This window comes from Natrix helvetica (assembly GCF_964273705.1).
Source record: "Natrix helvetica genome assembly, chromosome: 2".
In the NCBI taxonomy this organism is placed as follows: domain Eukaryota; kingdom Metazoa; phylum Chordata; class Lepidosauria; order Squamata; family Natricidae; genus Natrix; species Natrix helvetica.
In genome coordinates, this window is record NC_138552.1 from 286237298 (window position 1) to 286260910 (window position 23613).

The 23613-nt window shown below is 44.0% G+C and overlaps 2 protein-coding genes across 5 annotated transcripts in view; one reads left to right on the forward strand and one right to left on the reverse strand.

Moving 5' to 3' along the window:
* SGSM2 (small G protein signaling modulator 2) overlaps positions 1-23613 on the reverse strand; it is a 157094-nt gene that overhangs the window by 120325 nt on the left and 13156 nt on the right. For all 4 annotated transcript variants that reach the window (XM_081944350.1, XM_081944349.1, XM_081944348.1 and 1 more), the window contains exon 2: positions 9142-9217. In XM_081944350.1, coding sequence (XP_081800476.1) covers positions 9142-9217 — 76 coding nt within the window. The remainder of the gene's footprint in view (positions 1-9141; positions 9218-23613) is intronic.
* Positions 1-23613, forward strand: part of LYRM9 (LYR motif containing 9) — a 403766-nt gene that overhangs the window by 79384 nt on the left and 300769 nt on the right. The window lies entirely within an intron of this gene.

Here is a 23613-nt window from a genome sequence, read left to right on the forward strand (position 1 = left end):
CCACCCATTGCTTCTTGTTCTTCCCTCAGGTGCCTTGGAGAACAGATTGACTCCCTCTTCTTTGTGGCAACCCCTGAGATATTGGAACAATGCTATCATGTCTCCCCTAGTCCTTCTTTCTCTTAAGCTAACATACCCAGTTCCTGTAACCGTTCTTCATATGTTTTAGTCTCCAGTCCCCTAATCATCTTTGTTGCTCTTCTCTGCACTCTTTCTAGAGTCTCCACATCTTTTTTACATCGTGGCCACCAGAACTGAATGCAGTATTCCAAGTGTGGCCTTACCAAGGCCTTATAAAGTGGTATTAACACTTCACGTGATCTTGATTCAATCCCTCTGTTGATGCAGCCTAGGACTGTGATGGCTTTTTTGGCAGCTGCTGCACACTGCTGGCTCATATTTAAATGGTTGTCCTCTAGGACTCCAAGATCACTTTCACAGTTACTACTACTGAGCAAGGTATCATCTATACTGTACCTGTGCACACAAACACGAATCCCTCTGCCTGATCTAATCTAATCTCCAAACACAAATCCAGGCAGCTAAACTGGATGTCCTGGCTGCATCTGCATTAAAAAAAATTCCTTAGGTGAGGCTGGTGGTTGGATTTGGACATCACCCTAAACTCTGGATTACTCACATGGTGCCCACGGACACCTCTATGGGCACCTACCTAAAAATAAATAGGAAGTTAGCATATTATACAGCGGGCGTGTATTTACAACAATCAAGGGATCACATTTGTGGCCTTCCCTGCCAGCTTCTGACAAGCAAAGTCAAAGGGGAAAGTTAGATTTGCTTAACAATCACACGATTCATTTTTTAAAAATATATATTTTTATTTTAAACACTTAACACATCAACAAAAACAAACACATAACTTACAAACAACACCGGAACTAAACGTTCCTTCTCACAGCAGATACCTATCAGTGCATCTTTACAATTATTGTTTCCCCTCCTATACATTCCAGTTTTACATTTGTGGTCACCTTGTTTCTTACTCCTTTTCATGCACTATTCCTTAGTTGATTATATTTAGCTGTTTATATCAGACTATCATATTACTTTTATTATATTATATATATTTTTCTTACGTTAGTCCAGTGCTTCTCAATTATTTTCTGTCATGCCCCCCCTAGGAAGAAGAAAACATTTCGCGCCCCCCCCCCCGCGCGACTGTAAATAGTATCATTTGTCTAGTATCATAGCACACCGGTCTTTCCTTGTCTCCCACCGTAGTCACATCCTTTCTTTCCTCTTTCCCTCTTACTTGTCTATCCTTCCTTCCACCCTCCCTTCCTCCTTCCCTTCCTTCCTGCCTCCCTTCCACTTCCCTCCTTCCTCTTTCCCCCTGCCTGCCTGCCTTCTTTCCCTCCTGCTTATCTATGCTTCCTTCCTTCCTTGCACCTCCCTCCCTTCTGCCTGCCTGCCTTCTTTCCTCTTTCCCTATCCTCCTATCCTTCCTTTCTCCCTCCCTCCTTCCCTGCCTCCCTTCCAGTTCCCTCCTTCCTCTTTCCTCCTGCCTGCCTGCCTTCTTTCCCTCCTGCTTATCTATGCTTCCTTCCTTCCTTGCACCTCCCTCCCTTCTGCCTGCCTGCCTTCTTTCCTCTTTCCCTATCCTCCTATCCTTCCTTTCTCCCTCCCTCCTTCCCTGCCTCCCTTCCAGTTCCATTCTTCCCTCCTTCCTTCTGCCTCCTTCCTGCCTGCTTGCCTTCTTTCCTCTTTCCCTCCAGCGTGTCTGCTTTTCTTTCCTTCCTTCCACCTCCCTTCTGCCCTCCTGCTTTCTTTCCCTCTTGCTTGTCTATCCTTACTCCCTCCTCCCCTCCTCCCCTCCCTCCCTGCCAGCAGCTCCTCCAGCATCCCAGCTGGAAGCAGCAGCACAACAGTCGCCGTTACCAGGGGCGAAGGGGTGGCGGTGGCAAGATCGGGCGACCGCCGCCCCTTTGTCCCTTCCCCAACAGCGGCTGTTGCGCTTCCGCTTCCAGACGGAATGCTGGCGGTGGAGCTGCTGGCGGGGAGGCGAGCTACGCGGTGGCGAAGACGGGCGGTCCCATGCTTCCCTCCCTCCCACCCCCGCCCGAGCAGGCTTCTTGCACAGCTCCAGCCCGCGGCTCCAATGAAAATCCACAGTCCGAAGTGCTGCCACTTCCAGGCGGGATATATTATGCCTCGCCCACGCCTTCGCCGCCATTGCACCCAGATGGAAAGGGAGCCTTCGCGCCCCCCTTTATGGAGCCTCGCGCCCCCCCAGGGGGGCGCGCCCCACTATTTGAGAACCGCTGCGTTAGTCACACGATTCATTTAATGACTGCAATGATTTGCTTGGTGAAAAAGGTCATGAAATCAGGCATTGTTTAACAATAGAATTTCTGGAAATTCTGGTCCAGAGTGTTGTCATAAGTCAAGGACTTCCTGAAATGCCGTCTGCATCTATGTATTTTATTTTATGCATTTAAATATATTTTCCCAAGAATGCGTCCATCTCAAAAGAGTCCCTGGCAATAGACTGAGAATCTCTGATCAAAAACCTTCACATTTGCCCATAATTGAAACAAACAAACAAAAATGAATTCTTCAGGAAGTGTATTTGATGCGCTGAATTATCCTATCCAGGACTCTTACTATCAACGTGCAGCCGAAAGAGTTAACTTTTTTTGTCCATCAACTTTAAAAAAAACACAAGCCCTGCGGCTAATAAGGCAGGAATCTCTCTCTTCCTCTTTTTCCGTCCTTTAAACAATGAGTCAGTAAAAAGCCACTAGCTTAGAACAGCAGGTGTCGATCAAATCTAATAACCTTCAACGCCACACAACAACAAAGCGAAATGATCCACTCAAAGAGATTGCAAAGCGCACACTGAGTTGTGAGACATCCTGAGGTGAGCTGTGGGCCCATCTCGCCTAGTTTTTCTAAGTATGAACTGAATGGCTGTGCAATTTGCTATTTTCGCCGATTTGCTAGGCTAAGCTAAATTACAGAAATCTGAAATGCCAAGTATAAAAGAATGGTTAGCAATTAGAATTAGAGTAAAAAAAGGCACTTAAGAGCTATAATAGGTAGGTAGGTAGGTAGGTAGGTAGGTAGGTAGGTAGGTAGATAGATAGATGATAGATAGATGATAGATAGATAGATAGATAGATAGATAGATAGATAGATAGATAGATGATAGATAGATGATAGGTAGGTAGGTAGGTAGGTAGGTAGGTAGGCAGGTAGACAGGCAGGTAGGTAGGTAGGTAGATACAATAGTTAGGTAGGTTGCAGAGGTGGCATTCAGCAGGTTCTGACCAGTTCTGGAGAACCGGTAGCAGAAATTTTGAGTAGTTTGGAGAATTGATAAATACCACCTCTGACTGGCCCTGCCCCCATCTATTCTCTGCCTCCCGAGTCCCAGTTGATCAGGACGAAATGGGGATTTTGCAGTAAACTTCCCCTGAAGTAGGGTGGGAATGGAGATTTTACAGTATCCTTCCCCTGCCACGCCCACCAAGCCAACGCCCACAGAACTGGTAGTGAAATTTTTGAATCCCACCACTGGTTGGTTGGTTGGTTGGTTGGTTGGTTGGTTGGTAGGTAGGTAGGTAGGTGGATAGATAGATGAGGTGTGGCTCAGCAGTTAAAGATGCTGGGTTCAAGACTCAATCGCTGCACAACAAGGTGAGCTCCCATTATTTGTCCCAGTCCTGCCCACCAAGCAGTGCAAAAACATGCAAATGCAAGTAGATAAATAGGTACCCACTTTGGTGGGAAGGTTGCAGTGCTGTCCATATGACCACGGAAATTGTTTTCAGATGATGCTGGCTCCCTCAGCCAAGAAATGGACATGAGCACCGTGCCCTAGTCAGACATGACTGACAGGAAAACCTTTACATATATGTATGTACATATGCATGTATGCATGTATATATGTAAAGGTTTTCCTATCAGTCATGTCTGATTTTAGGGCATTTCTGTCGGCCCTCAAATCTTATTCAGCCTTTCCCAGTCGGGTCCCCTTCAGCTCTGCTGACTCTTCTCTTAAAGTGCTGCTATTCTTTTCATCTTGTGAAATGGGAGCACATCTAAGAATAACAGTCTCAAACCACAAGGATGCTCTTCCCTGTTTCAGCATATTAAGAGGATACGCAGAGGCACAAACTTTGCATAACACCATGGAGATCACATCTTAGATTTCTATCCTGACCCATTTCAGATGAAACGGAAAGCTGCATCTTTTATACTGTCTAATGTTAGAGAAACTGGGGCTTTCAGGATCATGTCGTCACCAGCTTTCTTCTTTGTGGCCAATGCTCCATACCTCCTAGAAGACTGAAATTTCTGTAGAAAAATCTATAACTATGTTTTATAGATTTGGAGACATCATTCAAAGACCGAGGTTCCCTGGAGAAGCTCTTATGCTGGGAAAGATGGAATGAAAGATAAGAAGAGAACGATACTGGGAGAGCTGAAGGACCAGGTTGGAAAGAGGCCCAAGAAGATAGATAGATCTTCAAGAAGGTCTAGCTAGGTGGTTCCTAGGAATCAAAAAAGAAATGGACGGAAATTAGTCTGTCCGTCCATCCATCCATCATCCATCAGCTCACAGAAGTTGTCTGATGCCCATTTATCAAGCTCGAACACATAGTTTTTTAGCGGAGCATGGGTATTCAGCTAGTCTATATATATAAAAGGCAAGTACCACTTACTCATCATGAAATCTCCAGAATCATAAAGCCAACAAACTTGAAATTTGGCATGTTTGTTCCTCTTGGCTTCTAGGTGCTCGCTAAGAAAGGATTTTTTGAAATGACCATCATATCATTAGTATTTCTTATACAATAATTAACATGCTCTGATGCTAAGGAGCTCTACTCCCCCACCTGAAAAGAACTCTCTTCCAACTGCCAATTGCCTTATATTAACACGCTCTGATGCTTAGACATTCTACTCCCTCTCCCCACCTGAAAAGAACTCTGTTCCAACTGCCAGTTGCCTCACATTCTGTTACTTCACTTCAAACTGGCAGGTGTTCCACTTCTTCACTCAAGAGCGGTCTGGGGCTTCTTACAACACTAAACGTTGGTACCTCACCAAAATGTTTATGCTTTCCACCTATGGAACTGCTTCCGGACTTAAGGCGGTGGGAGCGATATTCCCTTATGTTTTTCAATCACCGACTACCACTGAGACAACGGATTGTGAACTGAATTTCTTCTGCATAGACCGATCACATAGTTTCATCGCAAAGCATGGGTATCCAGCTAATATTACTATTATGTTTCATACCTAGCTCGTATTCTTTTAAAAAACCATAAGTACTGAATATGCTTACATATGAGTCCATCTGCAGACTAATCGACTTTTGAATTTTTAACCAAACTACCGTGAAAAACACACCATCCACAGATAGGCTGTCCTTCAAAATGTTCTGTGTTTTAATTTCCACAATTGCCTTAATCATGGGTAATCCATGGATTATCCATTTTTCATGGTATTTCAGTTAATAAGGGTCAGTTTATCCCCCAGATGGGCTTCTCCGCAAGAATATATGGGATATACGGGTACTTAAAAAATAAGTGTTACTCTTTAAACTTGCAGATAAGCCCATCCGTGGAGAAGATAATGTGATTGTTGTGGTGCGTTGTGACATCTAAAATTCTCTGTTTATTCACAAGAATATAACTGTCAACCATCGTCCCACTCAGTCATCTAGCAAAGAAAGACTCGTGGCCATTTGTTTTTGGCAAGCATATACGGTACTTTACTGAAGCTTAAATGGTTTCAGAAGTAAGCTGAATCTGAGGTTCTCCCATGCAAGCAATATAAAGTAAGATTCCTTCCCCTCGCCGCACCCCTCCTGCCATCCTTCCCCCCCAGATCTGCAAATGTCCAATTAGGTGCATGTATATTATTTAGGAAATAGGTTCTTGGTTCCCAGATCTGCATATAGATAGCTGACCTTGGCTGATTAAGCTTCTCACAAGGCACAGCTGGGCTGCCATCCCCCCCCCCCTTCTTCCTTGTATTTCAATCCTTCCCATTCCCACCCCCGTTGCTAATGTCAGGCTGTCAGCTCATGAAGCTTGGATAGCAGAGATGCAGCTATGACAATAACAGTACAGTATTTGCTGTATCTCATGTATTTTTAACTACAGCAATAGCACTTATGACATATCACTTCACCGTCATCTCTAAGCGGTTTACAGAGTCAGCCTCTTGCCCCCAACAATCTGGGTCCTCATTTTACCCACCTTGGAAGGATGGAAGGCTGAGTTCACCTTAAGCCTGCTGGGATTTGAACTGCCAAATTGCAGGCAGCCGGCAGTTAGCAGAAGTCGCCTGCAGTACTGCATTCTAACCACTGCGCCACCACGGGTAATTATGAGTCTTATATTATGAACCGGTAAATCCTCAATTTCAGCATCTTTTCAAAAGGCAACTGGACTTTCTGGGTTTTTTCTTCTTTTAAAAACATTGGAACAAATTTCACTTCCACATTTCCAGCTGTGGTTTGGCAGATTACAATTTCTTTTTACTACAATGGAAGAGAGCCAAGATGGACAAACTTTTTTATTTTTTATTTTATTTTTTCTATCCAACCACACTTCAAATAAATCACCGAGGCATTTGACAGTGGGGATAGTTTAGCCCTGGTGTGACCGTTTCTCATTTCACAGCTGTGAACAATTTTTTTGAATGGAAAAAAAAAGGAGAGGAGAAGGAAGAATGGTTTAGAATGAGATAAAAATAAATGCTGATTGTGCCTGGATTAAGCAACTGTGTCTTTGAACAGCTGCATTTGTTATTATTCCAAAGTGAGAGAGAAAAACACACACGTGCTGTTTGTGTTTCCTTTCTTTTTCCTTTCCTTTGTTACACTGTCAGTCGTATATTTCAAAAATATACAAATGCTGCATTCATTAAAAAAAAAAAGGATGCAAATCTCCCTGTAATTTTGTGACTTGGCTGTGAAAATCGATTACTCTCAGAAAGAGAAATGGATAAGCAAATTTTAGGTAAAACGATACATTAATCAAACCCTTAGATAACTGAACGGAATACTATTCTTCATTTCCAAATTTTGTTGAGTTAAATGGCAGAGTTTACATAGGACGACCAAAGAGAGACCCAATAAGCCAATTACAAGGAAGCTAAAAGAAAGCAAAACGGAATGCTGTATAACGCTAAAATTTTAAATGAAAATTGGAATCAAAACCCAAAATATTAAAATATGTTATAATACAAAAACAATGAAATGCTGCTTACGGTGTTAATGTTTGCCAATTTTAAGATATGTGGACTTCAACTCCCAGAATTTCCTAGATGGCATGCTGGCTGGGGAATTCTGGGAGTTTAAGTCCACAAGTCTTAAAGTTCCCAAGTTTGGACACCCCTGCTCTAGAGCATCTGTCTTCTGCAAAAATGGTCTTTTCAGGCAGATTCCCCAGTTTCCCACAAATTTTGGATTTGTAAGAAGGCTCCCAATTCTTGGCAAATAGATGGGGAAGAAGTGGAGGTAGTGACAGATTTTATTTTCCTGGGCTTCAAGATCAGATGGGGACTGCAGCTAAGAAATTAAAACTCTTGCTCCTGGGGAGGAAAGCTATGGCAAATCTAGACAGCATACTAAAAAGCAGAGATATCACCCTGACAACAACAGTGTGGATAGTCAAGGCTATGGTTTTCCCAGTTGCAATGGATGGCTGTGAAAGTTGGATCATAAGAAAGGCTCAGCGCCAAATAATGGAGGCCTTTGAACTTTGGTGCTAGAGAAGACTCCTGCGAGTCCCTTGGAGTGCAAGGCGATCCAACCGGTCAGTCCTAGAGGAGATCAACCCTGACTGCTCTTTAGAAGGTCAGATCCTGAAGAGGAAACTCAAGTACTTTGGCCACCATGAGAAAAGACTCATGGAGAAGAGCCGAATGCTGGGAAAGATTGAGGGCAAAAGAAGAATGGGACGACAGAGAATGAGGTGGCTGGATGGAGTCACTGAAGCAGTTGGTGTAAGATTAAATGGACTCCGGGTGGATGGTAGAGGACAGGAAGGCCCAGAAAAACGTTGCCCATGGGGTCGTAATGGGTCGGACACAACTTTGCAACTAACAACAACCAAGCAGGCTCTGCACTACTATTGTACTTGCCAACCCTGCTCTTAAAAGTTTCACAGTCCTTTCTCAAGATTATGATTCCAGCATGCTTGCGAGGCTGTGGTCATTCTTTGAACCTGAACTATCCAATAACAGGAAGCCTCTAACATCCTGCTAATGTGGCATAAAATGATTTATTTTATTTATTAGATTTGTAGTTTGCTTTTCCCTGTAGGAACCCAAGGTGACATACACAGCACTTCCTTTTTCACCCATGAAAAAGCTGTGAGGTAAAATTGGCTGAGAGAAATTTAGAGGCTTCATGTCATGAAGTCAGCTCCCATGGCTCAGGCTGATACAAATTTGAGTCTCCGATCCCTGATCTACACCCAACCATCATCCCCATCCTGATTTCAGAAGATACAGTGGGGACAAAGTAGATAAATGTGTGACTATTAGATCAATATTTTTTGCCTTGACTGGAGGAGCTCAAAGAGTTATAATTTTCATTTTATCTCCAAAACCACAACCCTGTGAGGTAGGCCAGGATGAGAGGGATGGACTAGCCAAAATTTCCACAGGGAGCTTCTGAAACTGAGAGGGTCCCTTGGTCTTAATCCAGTATCTTTTCTTGCCACTACATTACATTGACTGGTACTTGTTCTACTCAGAAAACACAATGAATCACAAATTAGCCGAGTGTATTTTAATTCATGTGGCTTACTGAGCGGTCTACTTTTCATGCCAGAGAATTGGTTTTAGTAAATCAGCAGGTTTAAGATATGTGGACTTCGACTCCCAGAATTCCCCAGCCAGCATGTGTTTGGGGAATTCTGGGAGTTGAAGTTCACATATCTTAAAGTTGCTAATTTACGGCTGGGAAACACTGGAGTAAATGATAAGTAAATTCAGGTAAGCAGGTTGGGTGAATGTCTTCTGGGGACCTGAGACAAGGATTCCAAACATATCTCTTGGCTGTATTCTGGGATATTGTGATACCACTGAGATACCATTGATAGCAAAATATGTTCAGAAAGCAGAAAAATCAAAGGTGCCCCCTTCACCCCTTACCGCACAGGGCAATGATATGACTGCTGTCTTCATGCACAAACTTCCTGGTGACAGCTTCTTCCATTATTTGCTTGACCTGAAAATAAAAAGAACGTAAAAGGTTATTCACAGGAATTGAAACTGATAGGCGTAAATGCCCTTCCGACTTAAACTAATGCTGAATTTTCGCATAGAGCTAAACCAGTGTTTTTCAAATTTGGCCAATTAAGATATATGGACTAACTCCCAGAATTCCCCAATCAGGTTAAAAGGTTCCCCTTGCACATATGTGCTAGTGGTTCCCGACTCCAGGGGGCGGTGCTCATCTCCGTTTCAAAGCCAAAGAGCCAGCGCTGTCCAAAGACGTCTCCGTGGCCATGCGGCTGGCATGACTCAACACCGAAGGCCCACGGAACGCTGTTACCTTCCCACCAAACGTGGTCCCTATTTTTTCTACTTGCATTTTTTATGTGCTTTCAAACTGCTAGGTAGGCAGAAGCTGGGACAAGTAACGGGAGCTCACTCTGTTATGCGGCGCTAGGGATTCGAACCGCCGAACTGCCGACCTTTCTGATCAACAAGCTCAGCCACTGAGCCACCGTGTCCCAATCTGTATGCCAGAGCAGCAAAGTCAAAGCAAAGCATTTATTGATTTTACACGTGCTCGCTATTTTATACAGGTGACAAAATAAAGTTTTTAAAAGCCTAATAAAAGACAGTTTGTTTAATCCCTGCCTTCCCTCAAGTAATTCAGTGGTTTACACACAAATTATCTTTCATGGTAGTCACATAAAAATAACTCAGTGAGGTAAGTTTGGTTACAAGACATCAGTGGTGGGTTGCAGGCAGTATGCCCCGGTACGGGCGTACTGGTGCCTGCCAGGAGCACCGGGTACTGTTCCGGTACGGTGCTCCGGAGGGCTCGGTTGGCCGGCTGCCCACCCTCCTTACCTGTATTTGAGTTCTTCAGTGCTTCCGCACACACGCATGGAGCGTACTGCACCTGCGCCGAGCAGCCCCGGTACGGGCGTACTGGTGCCAGCCAGGAGCACCGGGTACCGTTCCGGTACGGTGCTCCGGAGGGCTCGGTTGGCCGGCTGCCCACCCTCCTTACCTGTATTTGAGTTCTTCAGTGCTTCCGCGCACACGCATGGAGCGTACTGCACCTGCGCCGAGCAGCTGGAGCATCTCAGAACATCACAGGAGGTTAGGACGCATGCATGCGCTGCGCACATGTCCATGCGTGCTGCATGCGTTCATGTAGTGGACGCCGGGCCCTGTTGCATCGTACTGGTTGCAAAGGGATCCGGAACCCACCACTGGAAGACACAGATTGGCACAAACGCAATTTGTTTCTATGGTCTAAAGATAGTTGTCAACCTGGATCTCCAACTATAGCTGTATTACTTGTAGTAATACATTTTAGTTCATTTTTCATTTAAAAAAAAAACATCCCAAAGTACCATGACTCACATCCTTCCTAGCAATGACTTGCTAGGATTTTCAGCAGGATATGGTTTATCATCATTTGCTTCAGATTCTTTTAACCCGAGATGCTAGAAATGGAATCTTCCTCAACCTCCCACACAGAAAGCCAAGAACTTGACTTAACATTAGAGCAGGGCTGGGTTCCTGCCAGTTCTAACCTCTTCTATAGAAGAGGTCCCACAAATCTACCATGCTGTTTAGAACCGGTTGCAGCTCCCTCCCCCCGTCCGCCCGCACCACGCTTGCCCTGCCCGCTGCTCACTCATTGGCTGGCTCACCAATCGCCCCGCCTGCCTCTAAGAGTCTTATCTAAACCTTAAAGTCTTAAAGCTGTCAAGTTTGAACACCTCTGGGTTGTTGTTTTTTCTAAACGGTTAGGGGTGCAAGAGTCTTGTAACTTGCACGCTTTAAGACTTGCGTGCTTCAATGCCAGAGTTCCTGAGCCAACATGACTGGAGGAGGAATTCTGGGAGTTGAAGTCCACAAGTCTTAAAGCTGCCAAGTTTGAACACCCCTGGGGTTTTTTTTTCTAAAGGATTAGGGATGCAAGGGTCTTGTAACTTGACAGCTTTAAGACTTGCGTGCTTCAAATGCCAGAGTTCCTGAGCCAACATTTTGGTTGCTAAGCAAGAGCGTTGTTAAGTGAGTTTCACCACATTTTACAAGTTGGCCATGCCCACCCAATCACATGACTGCCAAGCCACTCCCACTCAGTCACATGGCCAGCAAGCCACTCCCACCCGGTCACATGGCTGGCAAGCCACTCCCGCCAAGCAGGCCACACCTACAGAAGAGGTTCTAAAAAATTTTGAAACCCACCACTGCATTAGAGGTAACATTCCAAAAGCCAGTTTGGTCTAGTGGTGAAGGCACCAGATTAGAAACCAGAAGGCTGTGAGTTCTAATCCTGCCTTAGGCTGGGGTGACTTTGGGCCAATCACCAAGAAAGAGATAATTCTAATCCCGCTTTAGGCATGAAAACTGGCTGGGTGACTTTGAACCAATCACCAGTAAATAGAGAGTTCTAGTTCCACCTAAATCATGAAAGCCAGCTGGGTAATTTTGGGCCTGTCACTCTTTCTGAACTCATCCCACCTCATAGAGTTGTGGTGTGGAAAATAGGAAGAAGGTGAAACAGGTATGTTCCCAAACAGATAATTTATAAAAGTAATAAATGTTAGGTATATAAACAGGGGTGGGTTCCGGCAAGCACTACTGCCGATCCGCTCGTGTGTGTGCCGTGTACGCATGCGCAGTGCAATTAAAATTGTTCTGCACATGTGCAGAAACAAAAAAACAAGATGGCGGTGCCTATGGCGCCGCCAGGAGAACCGGTATGGGGGCGTGGCCAATTCCAGCCACTTCCAGTGACCCAGGCCACCAAACCACTACCGGTTCGGCTGACCCGGTCAGAACCCACCACTGTATATAAATAAGTAAACACTTAGCTTGCTTATCTTTTGGCCCAATATCACCTGCTCTATCAGCATTGTCTTCACACAGGGACACATAGAGACACTCACACACAAGGACACACACTCTACTCCAATTCACCTTCAGGCTTTCTTAGTATCGGTACTTAACAGAGTTGGAAGGGACATTAGAGGTCCTCTAGTCCAACCCCCTGCTCAGGCAGGAAACCCTATACCATTTCAGACCAATGGCTGTCCAATCTCTTCTTTAAAACTTCCAATATTGGAGCATCCACAACTTCTGGAGGCAAGTTGTCCCACTGATGAATTATTCTGTCCGGAAATTTCTTCTTATTTCTAGGTTGGTTCTTCTCTTCTTGATGAAGTGTCCTTCCATTGCTTCTTGTCCTGCCTTCAAGTGCTTTGGAGCAGAGGCCACAACCTTTCAGACCTCAGAGACCACTAAATTCATAATTTTAAATCCAGTGGATTACTAATATGATCTGCCTAATGACTGGCTAAGTGGGTGTGGCCAACTTGATGTCACTCACGTCAAGGGGTGCCTCACCGGCCTCTACTCGCCACTCTTTGCCTGCCCGCCTGGGCTCCTTAGTGCCCCAACAGGAAGCAGTTGTTGGAGCTAAGCAGCCACCACGAGAAAGAGTTGGCAAAACAGCTCAGTTCAAATTGGATCTGACCAAGAAGGAGGCTCAGCAGAAACACCTCACTGAGGACTGCGAGCATAGGCTTTCCAAGCAGAGGGAAGACCTGCGGGAGTGCAAGGCCAGGTACCAATGCCTGGAGGCTCAGTGGGCTGAGATGGTCAGCCAGTTCCAAGCCATGATGCAGCCCTACTGGAACAAGGCCCTCTGGCTCTTCACCACCAGCGGCACTGCCCTCCAGCCTTCGCCCAAAGCCCCGCACCAGGAGGCTGAAGCAGACCCCAAGTGGGAATTTCTTCCCCCTTTCAACCCACACAAAAAGACCCCAAAGGGGGAGACTCTCTGCAGCAACACAAGCATTCATTGCACGTATCCGGCCCAGGGGCCGTAGTTTGAGGACCCCTGATTCAGTGCAATATAAAAAATGCCAAATATTTTTCTGCAGACCACCAAAATTTTCTCGCGGGCCATCAGTGATCCATGGATCACCAATTGGTGACCACTGCTTTGGAAAATAGCTTGACCACAGTGGTGGGCTGTTGCCGTTTCATCCTATACATGCATGCGACTTGCACGGATGGCGCATGCAAGAGCTAAGCGGATGGCGCATGCACTCACATTTCCGGTGCTCGGTGAACTGGTTGTTATATGATGTGACGTCCACCTCTGCTTGATCCCCCCCCCCTTCTTTGTGGCAGCTTGCATGGATTTCCAGATAACAGCCCTATCTGGTGACAGCTTATAGATCAGAGAACAGCTAATGTTTTCATATGGTCAGAAGAGACAATAAGAGGCAATAAATAAATATAAATAGTAACAGCCATTACGGGCCTGATTCAAATGGCTCTTTGCTCAAAGCAGAGGAGCCTATGTCAAATGGCACGCAAAAATATACATCATTAAGAGCCCTTAAACCTTTGGAACAGTCAATTTAAAAAAACAACAACAACCATACAGCCCACACTGCTAGTCCATTAAGGGAAAGGAGGAAAATACCTAGAACTCTGTGAGTAACCTATTAGTCAGAAAGCTAGAAATTAGCACAATGGTTTCTATTTTTCATTAGACATTTTCGTCATAGGAATTGCTGCTACATCCCATTCAGTGTTTTTTTAAATATATATATATATTATTTTATATGTATTTTAAATATATTGAATACAGTGTGATTGTCCTGGCGTTTCACTTGCCATGAAAGCAAAAGTGAAAAACAAATAACATACATACTATTTAAACCAGGGGTCCCCAAACTTGGCAACTTTAAGACTTGTGGACTTCAACTCCCAGAATTCTCCAGCCAGCTGGGAGTTGAAATCCACAAGTCTTAAAGTTGCCAAGTTTGAAGACCTCTGATTTAAACAATGCTCACATTGTACACTTATTTTTGACCGTCATATTCATTCTAATACACCAATGCTTATATAGTATCTCTTTCCAATTCCATCTAACTAAATGTTTCTGTATTCCAACGTCCACCTCGTGCTTCTAACCATTGGTAGAATCTGTTCCATGTGTCGTAATATTTGTCCCTCCTTTGTCTTTTATTTTTAATGTTAGTCTGTCCATTTTTGCACAGACCAAAATCTTCTATTCAGTGTTTTGAAGACCACCACTGTTACCCAGTGACAACATAAGGAAACTAAATAACAATAGCACTTAGACTGATATACCGGTTCATAGTGCTTTACAGCCCTCTCTAAGCGGTTTGCAGAGTCAACATATTGTCCTCAACAATCTGGGTCCTTATTTTACCCACCTTGGAAGGATGGGAGGCTGATTCAACCTTGAACCTGGTGACATTCGAACTGCTAAACTGTTGGTGATCTGCAGAAGTAGCCTGCAGTGCTGCACTCTAACTCAGGGGTCAGCAAACTGCAGCTCTGGAGCCGCATGTGGCTCTTTCCTCCCTCTGCTGCGGCTCCATCACCGGTCGGCGCCACAATTTTGAGAGGAGCCTCGGGGGGGGGGGGAGAGAGAAACACAGTGCGCCAGGAGAAGACTCTATGGCAAGGGGAGGGTTTTCCAGTTGTCTCCACAATTGATAGGGTTTTCGGTTATGACAGGTAGAGGAAAAAGTACGCCACGCTAGGAGGAGACTCTATGGTGGGGGAACTGAACTTCCGGTCAGCTCCAGAATTGAACAGGGGGCTTCCGGTTAGGACCTTTGTGGCTCCAGGTGTTTTCTCTTCTGTGGGAAACGGGTCCAAATGGCTCTTTGACTGTTTAAGTTTGCCAACCCCTGCTCTAACCACCGTGCCACCGCGGCTCTTAATGTTAATAAATGTTAATAAATAAATGTCCAAGATTTTATCCTTCCCATCTCAACACTCAAAATACATTAAACCAAAACAACAAATCTTGCAAGAATGCAGCAGTTCTCCCGTGGTGGCTGGGGGAATTCTGGGAACTGAATTAAAGTTAGGTTAGACACCTCTGCCCTAGAGCTAGAGAGACAAAAGTAACTTAACAACAGTTGCAGTGTCCTTTAAATAGCCCATGGTTGAGAGGAAATAAATCCCACAGCAAACAAACTTCTCTTTGGCAGCGGCAACACTTGTGCCATTTGCCAATTTAAACAAACAAAACATCATCATCATCATCACTCAGCTAAAGATAATCTTGGACTGTTGGTTCCCTGCCACACTCTATTGATCCAGAAGAGAGGAAAAGGTATCCTTCCAGAAACAAATTGCTTTGATTCGGAGAAAACAGCGGGAGGTGGAAGTGTTGCTTTTTAAGAAATCGGAAACATTAGCAGACATGATTAGCCTGTAAACAGCCTCCTCGAGAGGTCCGGGAGATATTGTTCAACTAACGGGGGGCCCTCTGCTCCTGTTTGTATAATGTTTATCCACTCAATCTTCGCGTCAGGATCATGTCTAATTACGGCTAGTCCTCGACTTAAAACCATTGGTTTAGTGTAGGGGTGGGTTTCCGCCGGCATTACTGCAGGTTTGGTGCGTGCACGATTTTGCGTTCTGGGAGTTGTGGAAGTCCACAAGTCTTAAAGTTGCCAAGGTTGGAAACCCCTGTTCTATTATAAACACAGGAAGAGGGAAAGGAAAGGCTAAAAATGGCACAGGGCCTAGTTACCTGCGGGATCGCGTCCTGCCCCATACATCCCTGCGACCCGTCCGCTCACACAGAGAGGGACTACTCTGGGTGCCGTCCTCCAGAGAGTGCCAGAGGGCGACGCCCAGGAGTAGGGCCTTCTCTGTAGTGGGCCCCACCCTTTGGAATGACCTCCCCCCAGACATCAGGACAACAACCGACCTTCGCTCCTTCCGTATGAAGCTGAAAACCTACCTGTTTCGACTAGCTGACCTGGCATAATACTACAATCTCTCCAGCCCAGGGCATTTTTAATTGGTAATTTTAGTTTTCAAGGGTTAATTTCACTGGGGTTTTAACTTTTTTAGGTATTGTAACTTATTTATTTATTCTTACCTCCTCTGTACGCTATATAATACTTTTGTACGTCGCCCCGAGTCCCTGTGAGGAGAGGGGGTGACTAATAAGTTCAAGTAATAAATAATAAATAAATAAATAAAAATGATGTATCATTTGAGTCAGGGGTAGGTTCCGGCTTCTGTTACTGCCAGTTCGCTCAGGGATGCGCTTCGGGCATGTGAGCACTTGATGCGCACTATGCGTGCATGTACAGTAGTAAAAAATAAGTTCCTGCACATATGCGCAGAAACAAAAAAACAAGATGGCAGTGCCTACGGCGGCGGCGATAAAACCAGTTTGGGGGCGTGGCCGCCCGAGTTACTACCTACCAGTCCGAACCAATAGGAACGCACCTCTGATTTGAGTGGGATATTGACAACACAGAGGAATTCTCCGAGGTACCAATAACTATGGAAAACACCTGCACACTGGTAATATCTGTAGTAAAAAGGTAATAAAATCAGGCGTGACTCACTTAGCTCCCTTGCTAGCAATGGAAATTCTGATCCCAAATGTGGCCGTAAGTCAAATACTGTCTATATAGGTAGTCCTCAACTTACAACAGTTTGTTTAGTGACCATTCAAAGTTACAACGGCCCTGAAAAATGTGACTTATTAGAGAGACCACAGAGGGAAAGGCTTTTCAGTGGCAAAGCCTATTCTTTCCTGTGGCAGTAGGTGGCAGTAGGTTTCTGGCAGGTTGTAGTCACGATGTCGCAGTGGTTAGAATGCAGTATTGCAGGCTAACTCTGCCCACTGCCAGGGGTTCGATCCTAACCAGCTCAAGGTTGACTCAGCCTTCCATCCTTCCGAGGTCAGTAAAATGAAGACCCAGATTGTTGGGTGCAATATTCTGACTCTATAAACAGCTTAGAGAGGGCTGTAAAACTATATAAAACTAAGTGCTATTGCTAAGTGCTATTTGTGTGTTGCCATTTTTTAAGTGCAACAACAACAACAAAAACCCAACCCTGCCCCTAGTCTAGTAACAGCAGTAGAGATTGGTAATAATATTCATAGTATTTGTACTGGCTAGCCCTCTTGTATTTATCTTCAAAATAAATCTGTTATCTTGCAGGTTAACTGCACATTTATTCTCTGTGCATGGATCCTTAGATAACCAGTAGCATCACCCGCAGGCAATTGCCTCCAGGCACTTTTTTTCATTGAATCAAGTCAGCTGTAATTTTAAAAGGTTTCTGCCTCATCATAAATTTGTTAGGTTGAAAAGATGCTGCTGGACACTTCCTGATTTTGGACTGCCACAGACTTTAGAATAGAATAGAATTCTTTATTGGCCAAGTGTGATTAGGCACACAAGGAATTTGTCTTTGGTGCATATGCTCTCAATGTACATAAAGGAAAATATACATTTGTCATGAATCATAAGGTACAATACTTAATGACAGTCATAGGGTACAAATAAGCAATCAAATCATACTAGGAAACAACCAATATAAATCATAAGGATACAAGCAACAAAGTTATAGTTATACAGTCATAACTGAGAGGAGATGGTTGATAGGAACGATGAGAAGACTAATAGTAATAGTAATGCAGACTTAAATAGTTTGACAGTGTTGAGGGAATTATTTATTTAGCAGAGTGATGGAATTCAAAGAAAAACTGTGTCTAGTTGTTCTGGTGTGCAGGGCTCTATAACATCGTTTTGAGAGTACGAGTTGAAACAATTTATGTCCAGGATGTGAGGGGGTCTGTAAATATTTTCACAGCCCTCTTTTTGAATCGTACAGTGCACAAGTCCTCAATGGAAGACAGGTTGGTAGCAATTGTTTTTTCTGCAGTTCTGATTATCCTCTAAAGTCTGTGTCTGTCTTGTTGGGTTGCAGAACCAAACCAGAGAGTTATAGAGGTGCAGATGACAGACTCAATAATTCCTCTTTACACCCATCTCCTCCTACGCTGTTTACAGGGAACAGCATTACCATGCTTTGAGGAACCACAAAGTTTGCAAAGAACAAACACCATGGAGGAATGTGTGAAAAACCAGAACAAAGAGCCAGTTTGATATAGTAGTTAAGGTGTTCGCCTAGAAACCAGAGACCAGGAGTTCTAGTCCTGCCTTAAGCATGAAAGCCAGCTGAATGACTTTGGGCCAAACACCAGGAGACTCTGAATTCTATCTGACCGACACAAAACTGGAAGTGCCATAAAACCATCATGATTTTGAATTTGGATCATGAGTAGCCCAAAGGCTTATGGAGATTTTCAGTCATCCAGGTCATGGTTGTCCCAAAGATGCTTTTTAAAGAGATAAGCAGACTTTCTTTGCTTTTCCTTGAAGACATTTTGCTTCTCATCCAAGAAGCTTCTTCAATTCCGAAGCTTCTTTAGAAGAAGAAGAAGCTTCTCGGATGAGAAGCGAAACCTCTTCAAGGAAAAATAAAGAAAGCCCAGTTATTTCTTGAAAAAGCATCTTTGGGACAAGTAGCCCAAAAAGGCAGGTCAGTTATAATTTAGAAAGGTCACTAAAAAACAGTTGAGTACTATCTGTATTGTAATACAGGTAGACCTCGACTTATAACGGTTCATTTAGTGACCATTCAGAGTTACAACAGCACTGAAAAAGTGACTTACGACCATTTTTCATAGTTACAACCATTGTAGCATCCCTATGTGATCAAGATTCAGATATTTGGCAACTGCTTCATACTTACGACGGCTGCAACGTCTAGACTCTAGGGGCTATGTCATCACCTTTTCCTGCTACCTTTTGACAAGCAAAGTCAAGCCAGATTCACTTAACGACCGGGCTACTAACTTATCAACTGCAATGGTTCACTTAACAACTGTGGCAAGAAAGGTTGTAAAATGGGGAAAAACTCAATGAACTAATGCCTTATTTAACCACAGAAATTTTAGTCTCAATCGTGGTCGTTAAGTCGAGGACTACCTGTACAGTGATTGTTTACCTTGGCAGCTTTAAGATGTGTGAACTTCAACAGCCAGAATAGCTGGCTGGGGAATTCTGGGAGTTGGTCACGCATCTTGAAATGCCAATGTAAAGAAACTCCATGGGGCGACATCTGTGGCAAGCCTCGGTGTTTTATATTTTATTGTTCAATACTGATCCAAATTGCTTCGAGGCCACTTAGCAATGAGAAATACGGAAGAAAATTGAATCAATCTCTTTCCTGATTCAGTTTAAGGTGCTGAAAATCACACACGACTTTGTCTTCAAGAGAAATTACAGAGCCAGATTATGTAGAAGCTTTTGGGAGGGATAAATGGCAGGGCAGGTGGCAAATTGGCATTCAATTTGACTTTTGGAACAGCACAATTTGTTACGGCTGCAGAGTTCGTGAAAAAGCTCAAGGAAAAAAATGCCATCCAATCCATTCTCTTTAAATCAGGTAAATAAGCTGTTGCGGTTTGACTCCGGTTATTGGTTTTTAATTTACCGCTCTAGTCCCAGAACTCCTCATGCTGCCTGGGGAATTCTGGGAATTGAAGTCCACCCATCTGAAAGCTGCCGAGGTTGAAACTCACTGCTCTAGGCTATTTTTCATGGAAGGACTTTAATTTTCCAGATAGACAATACTTTAAAAAAAAAAAGTGAAACAAAACATTGTTTCCAGGATGTTAGGGAGCTTCCGCCTGGAAATTTGAAGATATATATTTAATGCCCCAATTATATCATTTGAATGTCTGAAGTTAGGAGTAATTTGTTTTATAATTGCACACTGCCTGGAATGTCATTTTGGTGAGTCAGATAGCCATACGTGTATGTATGTACGTATGTATATGACACCCAGACGCCAAAAATGTAGATTTTCTATTCGTAGTAGAAGTACAGGCAAGTAAGTTCTCGGCTTATAACCACAACTGAGCCCAAAATTTCTGTTATTAAGTGAGACATCTGTTAAATGAATATTGACCCATTTTATGACCTTCACTGCCACATTTGTCAAGTAAATCATGGTGGTTGTTAAGTTAGGAACATGGTTGTTAAGTGAATCTGGCTTCTCCACTGATTTTCCTTGTCGGAAGGTCGCAAAAGGTAAATCGCATGACTCCGGGTCACTGCAACAGTCATAAATATGGATCAGTTGCCAAGCATCTGAATTTTGATCACAGGACCCCATAAGGGATGCTACAATTGTCTTAAGTATGAAAAATGGTCACAAGTCACTTTTTCCCATACCCTTATAACTTTGAACAGTCCCTAAATGAAGTTTATAAGTCAAGGACGGCCTGGATAGCAGAGAAAATCATCCATTGTGCTAAGGCTAAGATATAGTGCCGTGTTGGTTAACCTTTTCGGCACTAAGTGCCGAAACGGGAACGCACATGCGCACATGCCGGAAACCAGTAGAGCAGCCACCCAGTGGGGAGGCGTGCACCGGTAAGGTAATCTTCTGGTTTCCGGCACAAACATGCGCATTGGCGACCTAGTCTTCTAATTTCTGGTGTGCATGTGCGCCCCGGGCAGCTATTCTTCTGGTTTCTGGTGCTCCCCCACATGGGAACACCAGCTGGCTGGTGCACCGGAACCCGTGTGCCCGGAGAGATGGCTCTGCATGCCACTTCCGACACACATGCCATAGGTTCGCCATCACGGCTATAGTGTAAAGTCACCACTGAAAGAGCGGAAGGACTAAGTTAGGGACAGATCATCCCAGATAAAATCTATCTATGTAGTCAATAGGAATCAATAATGACTTTGATGGCCAACTCGCCAAAATGGTTGCACCAGACTGTCAGGGTGGATAAAAATTGATGATTAAAAAAAAGGGGATATTTTAAATTTAAATCGGATTATGAAATTTTAAAACGGATCTTTTTAAAATCAAATTTATTTTAATAAAACGCTTTCGGAGAAAAAATCTATCTAAAGATAGTTTTCTATTTAAGGTGCATTCAAAATTAAATTTATTCAGCATGAAATGGAGCTTAGTTATGTAGGACGAGGCTGTATCTTCTGCAATATTTACATTTTTGGGGAACACATTCCGTGAATGCGAGCTAAATAGGAAACCTTCATTTTGTTTGCAAATAATCATACTGGGGAGTCTAACTACCAGTAAGAACGAGTCCTTACATTTAAAGAGCACCTGTCATTTCAGTTCTACCCTGGCAGTGCCTGTTAGCGGGCATCCACTCAACAGCTGCCCACCAGTCTCTCACTTTGTTGTGTTACTACCCCATCACCAGCCGTCCCATTAAAGTGAATGGGACTGTTGTTGAGTCAACAGCGGGTCAAAGGGGAGCTGTTGCGGGACGGAGATGACAGTTGCTCTTTAAAAATAATGATTTCAATCGAGTTGATTTAAATCAAGCCTTTTTACTAAATTATCGTGATTATCGTGATTTATATCGGCTGGATTTAAATCAAGTCCATCCTGGCCACCGTAAAACAAATCATTCCTAGCTTCAACAACAGAAACCCAAATCGCACAATTGGGCTATAACCATTCAATCTGTACTCCCAAATTGGCAATGTAACGTATGTAAGAAAGGACCTGGAGAAGTTTCTTCGTTTAATTATGTGAGACCAACTTAAACTTAATTTCTGTGTCTGTAATGTTTGACATTTCAGTCTGCGTCTTCTGCTACTTCACAAACCTTCACAAAGAGTCTGTTTGCCGTAGTGCTTAAAGATACCAGGCTATAAACTGGGAGAACATGAATTTCTAGTCCTGTCTTAGACACAAAGCCAGTTGGGGAGATCTTTGTGCCTCTCGCTCTCTCTCAGCCCTAGAACCTCTTCTGGATATTGTCCCAAAGGTGTTTTTTCAAGCGAGAACTGAATAAGGCAACTGAATGAACTGAAGAAGCGTCTTGGATGAGAAGCGAAATTTCTTCAAAGAAAAAAAAACAAGGAAGTCCAGTTCCTTCTTGAAAACAAAACACCTTTGGGACTACCACAACTGAGAATTCCCATAGACCAGTGATGGCGTGCACGCTCACTAGGGCCGCAACCTGGAAGAGGAGCTGCCCGTGCTGGAAAATGAACAAATGCGCACTGGCAAGCTAGTCTTCTAGTTATTTCTGTGCATGACAATCAGCTGGCCAGTTTGCATGCTCATGTCAGAAAACGGAAGATCAACTCTTCCAGTTTCTGGCACTACCGCAGGCACTAAATCGAGCCGATTATTGCACGTGTATGTGCACCAGAAACTCGGAAGAGGAACGGGTGACGCCGTATGTGCCAGGAGACAAGGCTCTATGTGCCACTTTGGGCGCGCGTGCCATAGGTTTGCCATCACGGCCATAGACCCTTCTGAAAATGTTCCCAAGAAGACTCCATGGACTAGAACACAGAATAATAGAATTGGAAGGGACCCTGGACGTCTTCTAGCCCAGTGGTCGGCAACCTTATACACTCAAAGAGTTTATAAGCTCCCTATTCAGTTCTGGAGCCCACCGGAAGTCAGTTCCCCCACCATAGAGTCTCCTCCTAGCACAGCGTCCTTTTCCCTCGGTTGACCGGAAGTCTGGTTCTCCCACCATAGAGTCTCATTCTAGCGCGGCGTCCTTTTTCCTCTACCTGTCCTAACCGAAAGTCCTATCAATTGTGGAGCCGACCGGCAACAGGGAGCCTCAACAGAGGGATGAAAGAGCCACATGCAGCTCCAGAGCCGCCGGTTGCTGCTCATTGCTATGATGTCACTATACATATGATACAACTTAAGTCCAGGATTGGTCTCCGTTAGGAAATATCGCTGAAAGCACAGAAGCTGCATCCAGTTTTGGTCACCACATTATACACAAAAAAGAGGTTGAGACCAGGGTGGATAAAAATCAATGTTTTTTTTAAAATAGAAAAAAATCAAATTTCTTTTATTTAAATTGGATCTTTTTTAAAAAAATTATCGAATTTATTTTATTAAAACGCTTCTGGAGTAAAAAATCTACCTAAAGATAGTTTTCTATTTAAGATACATTAATAATTTAGTTATATCAGCATGAAATGGAGCTTCGTTATGTAGCATTAGGCTGTATATTCTGCAATGCCGAGACTGTTGGTAAGTCAACAGCAGGCCAGAGGGGGAGCTGCTGCGGGACAGAGATGACAGATGCTCTTTAAAAATTATGATTTAAATTGAGTTGATTTAAATCAAATCCACCGTGGTTGAGACTGTGGAAAAAGTGCAGAGAAGAGCAGCAAAGTTGATTAGGGGCCTGGAGGCTAAAACATACGAAGAACGGTTGCAGGAACTGGGTACATCTAGTCTAATGAAAAGAAGGACCAGGGGAGACATGATAGCAGTCTTCCAATATCTCAGGGGTTGCCACAAAGAAGAGGGAGTCAACCTCTTTTCCAGTGTGTCTGAATGCAAGACAAGAAAGAATGCATGGAAACTGATCAAAGAGAGAAGCAACCTAAGGAGCTAAGGAGAAATTTCGGGACAGTGAGAACAGTCAACCTGTAGAACAGAAGTTGCCTTCAGAAGCTGTGGGTGCTCCGTCATCGGAGGCTTTTAAGAATATACTGGACAGCCACCTGTCTGAAATGG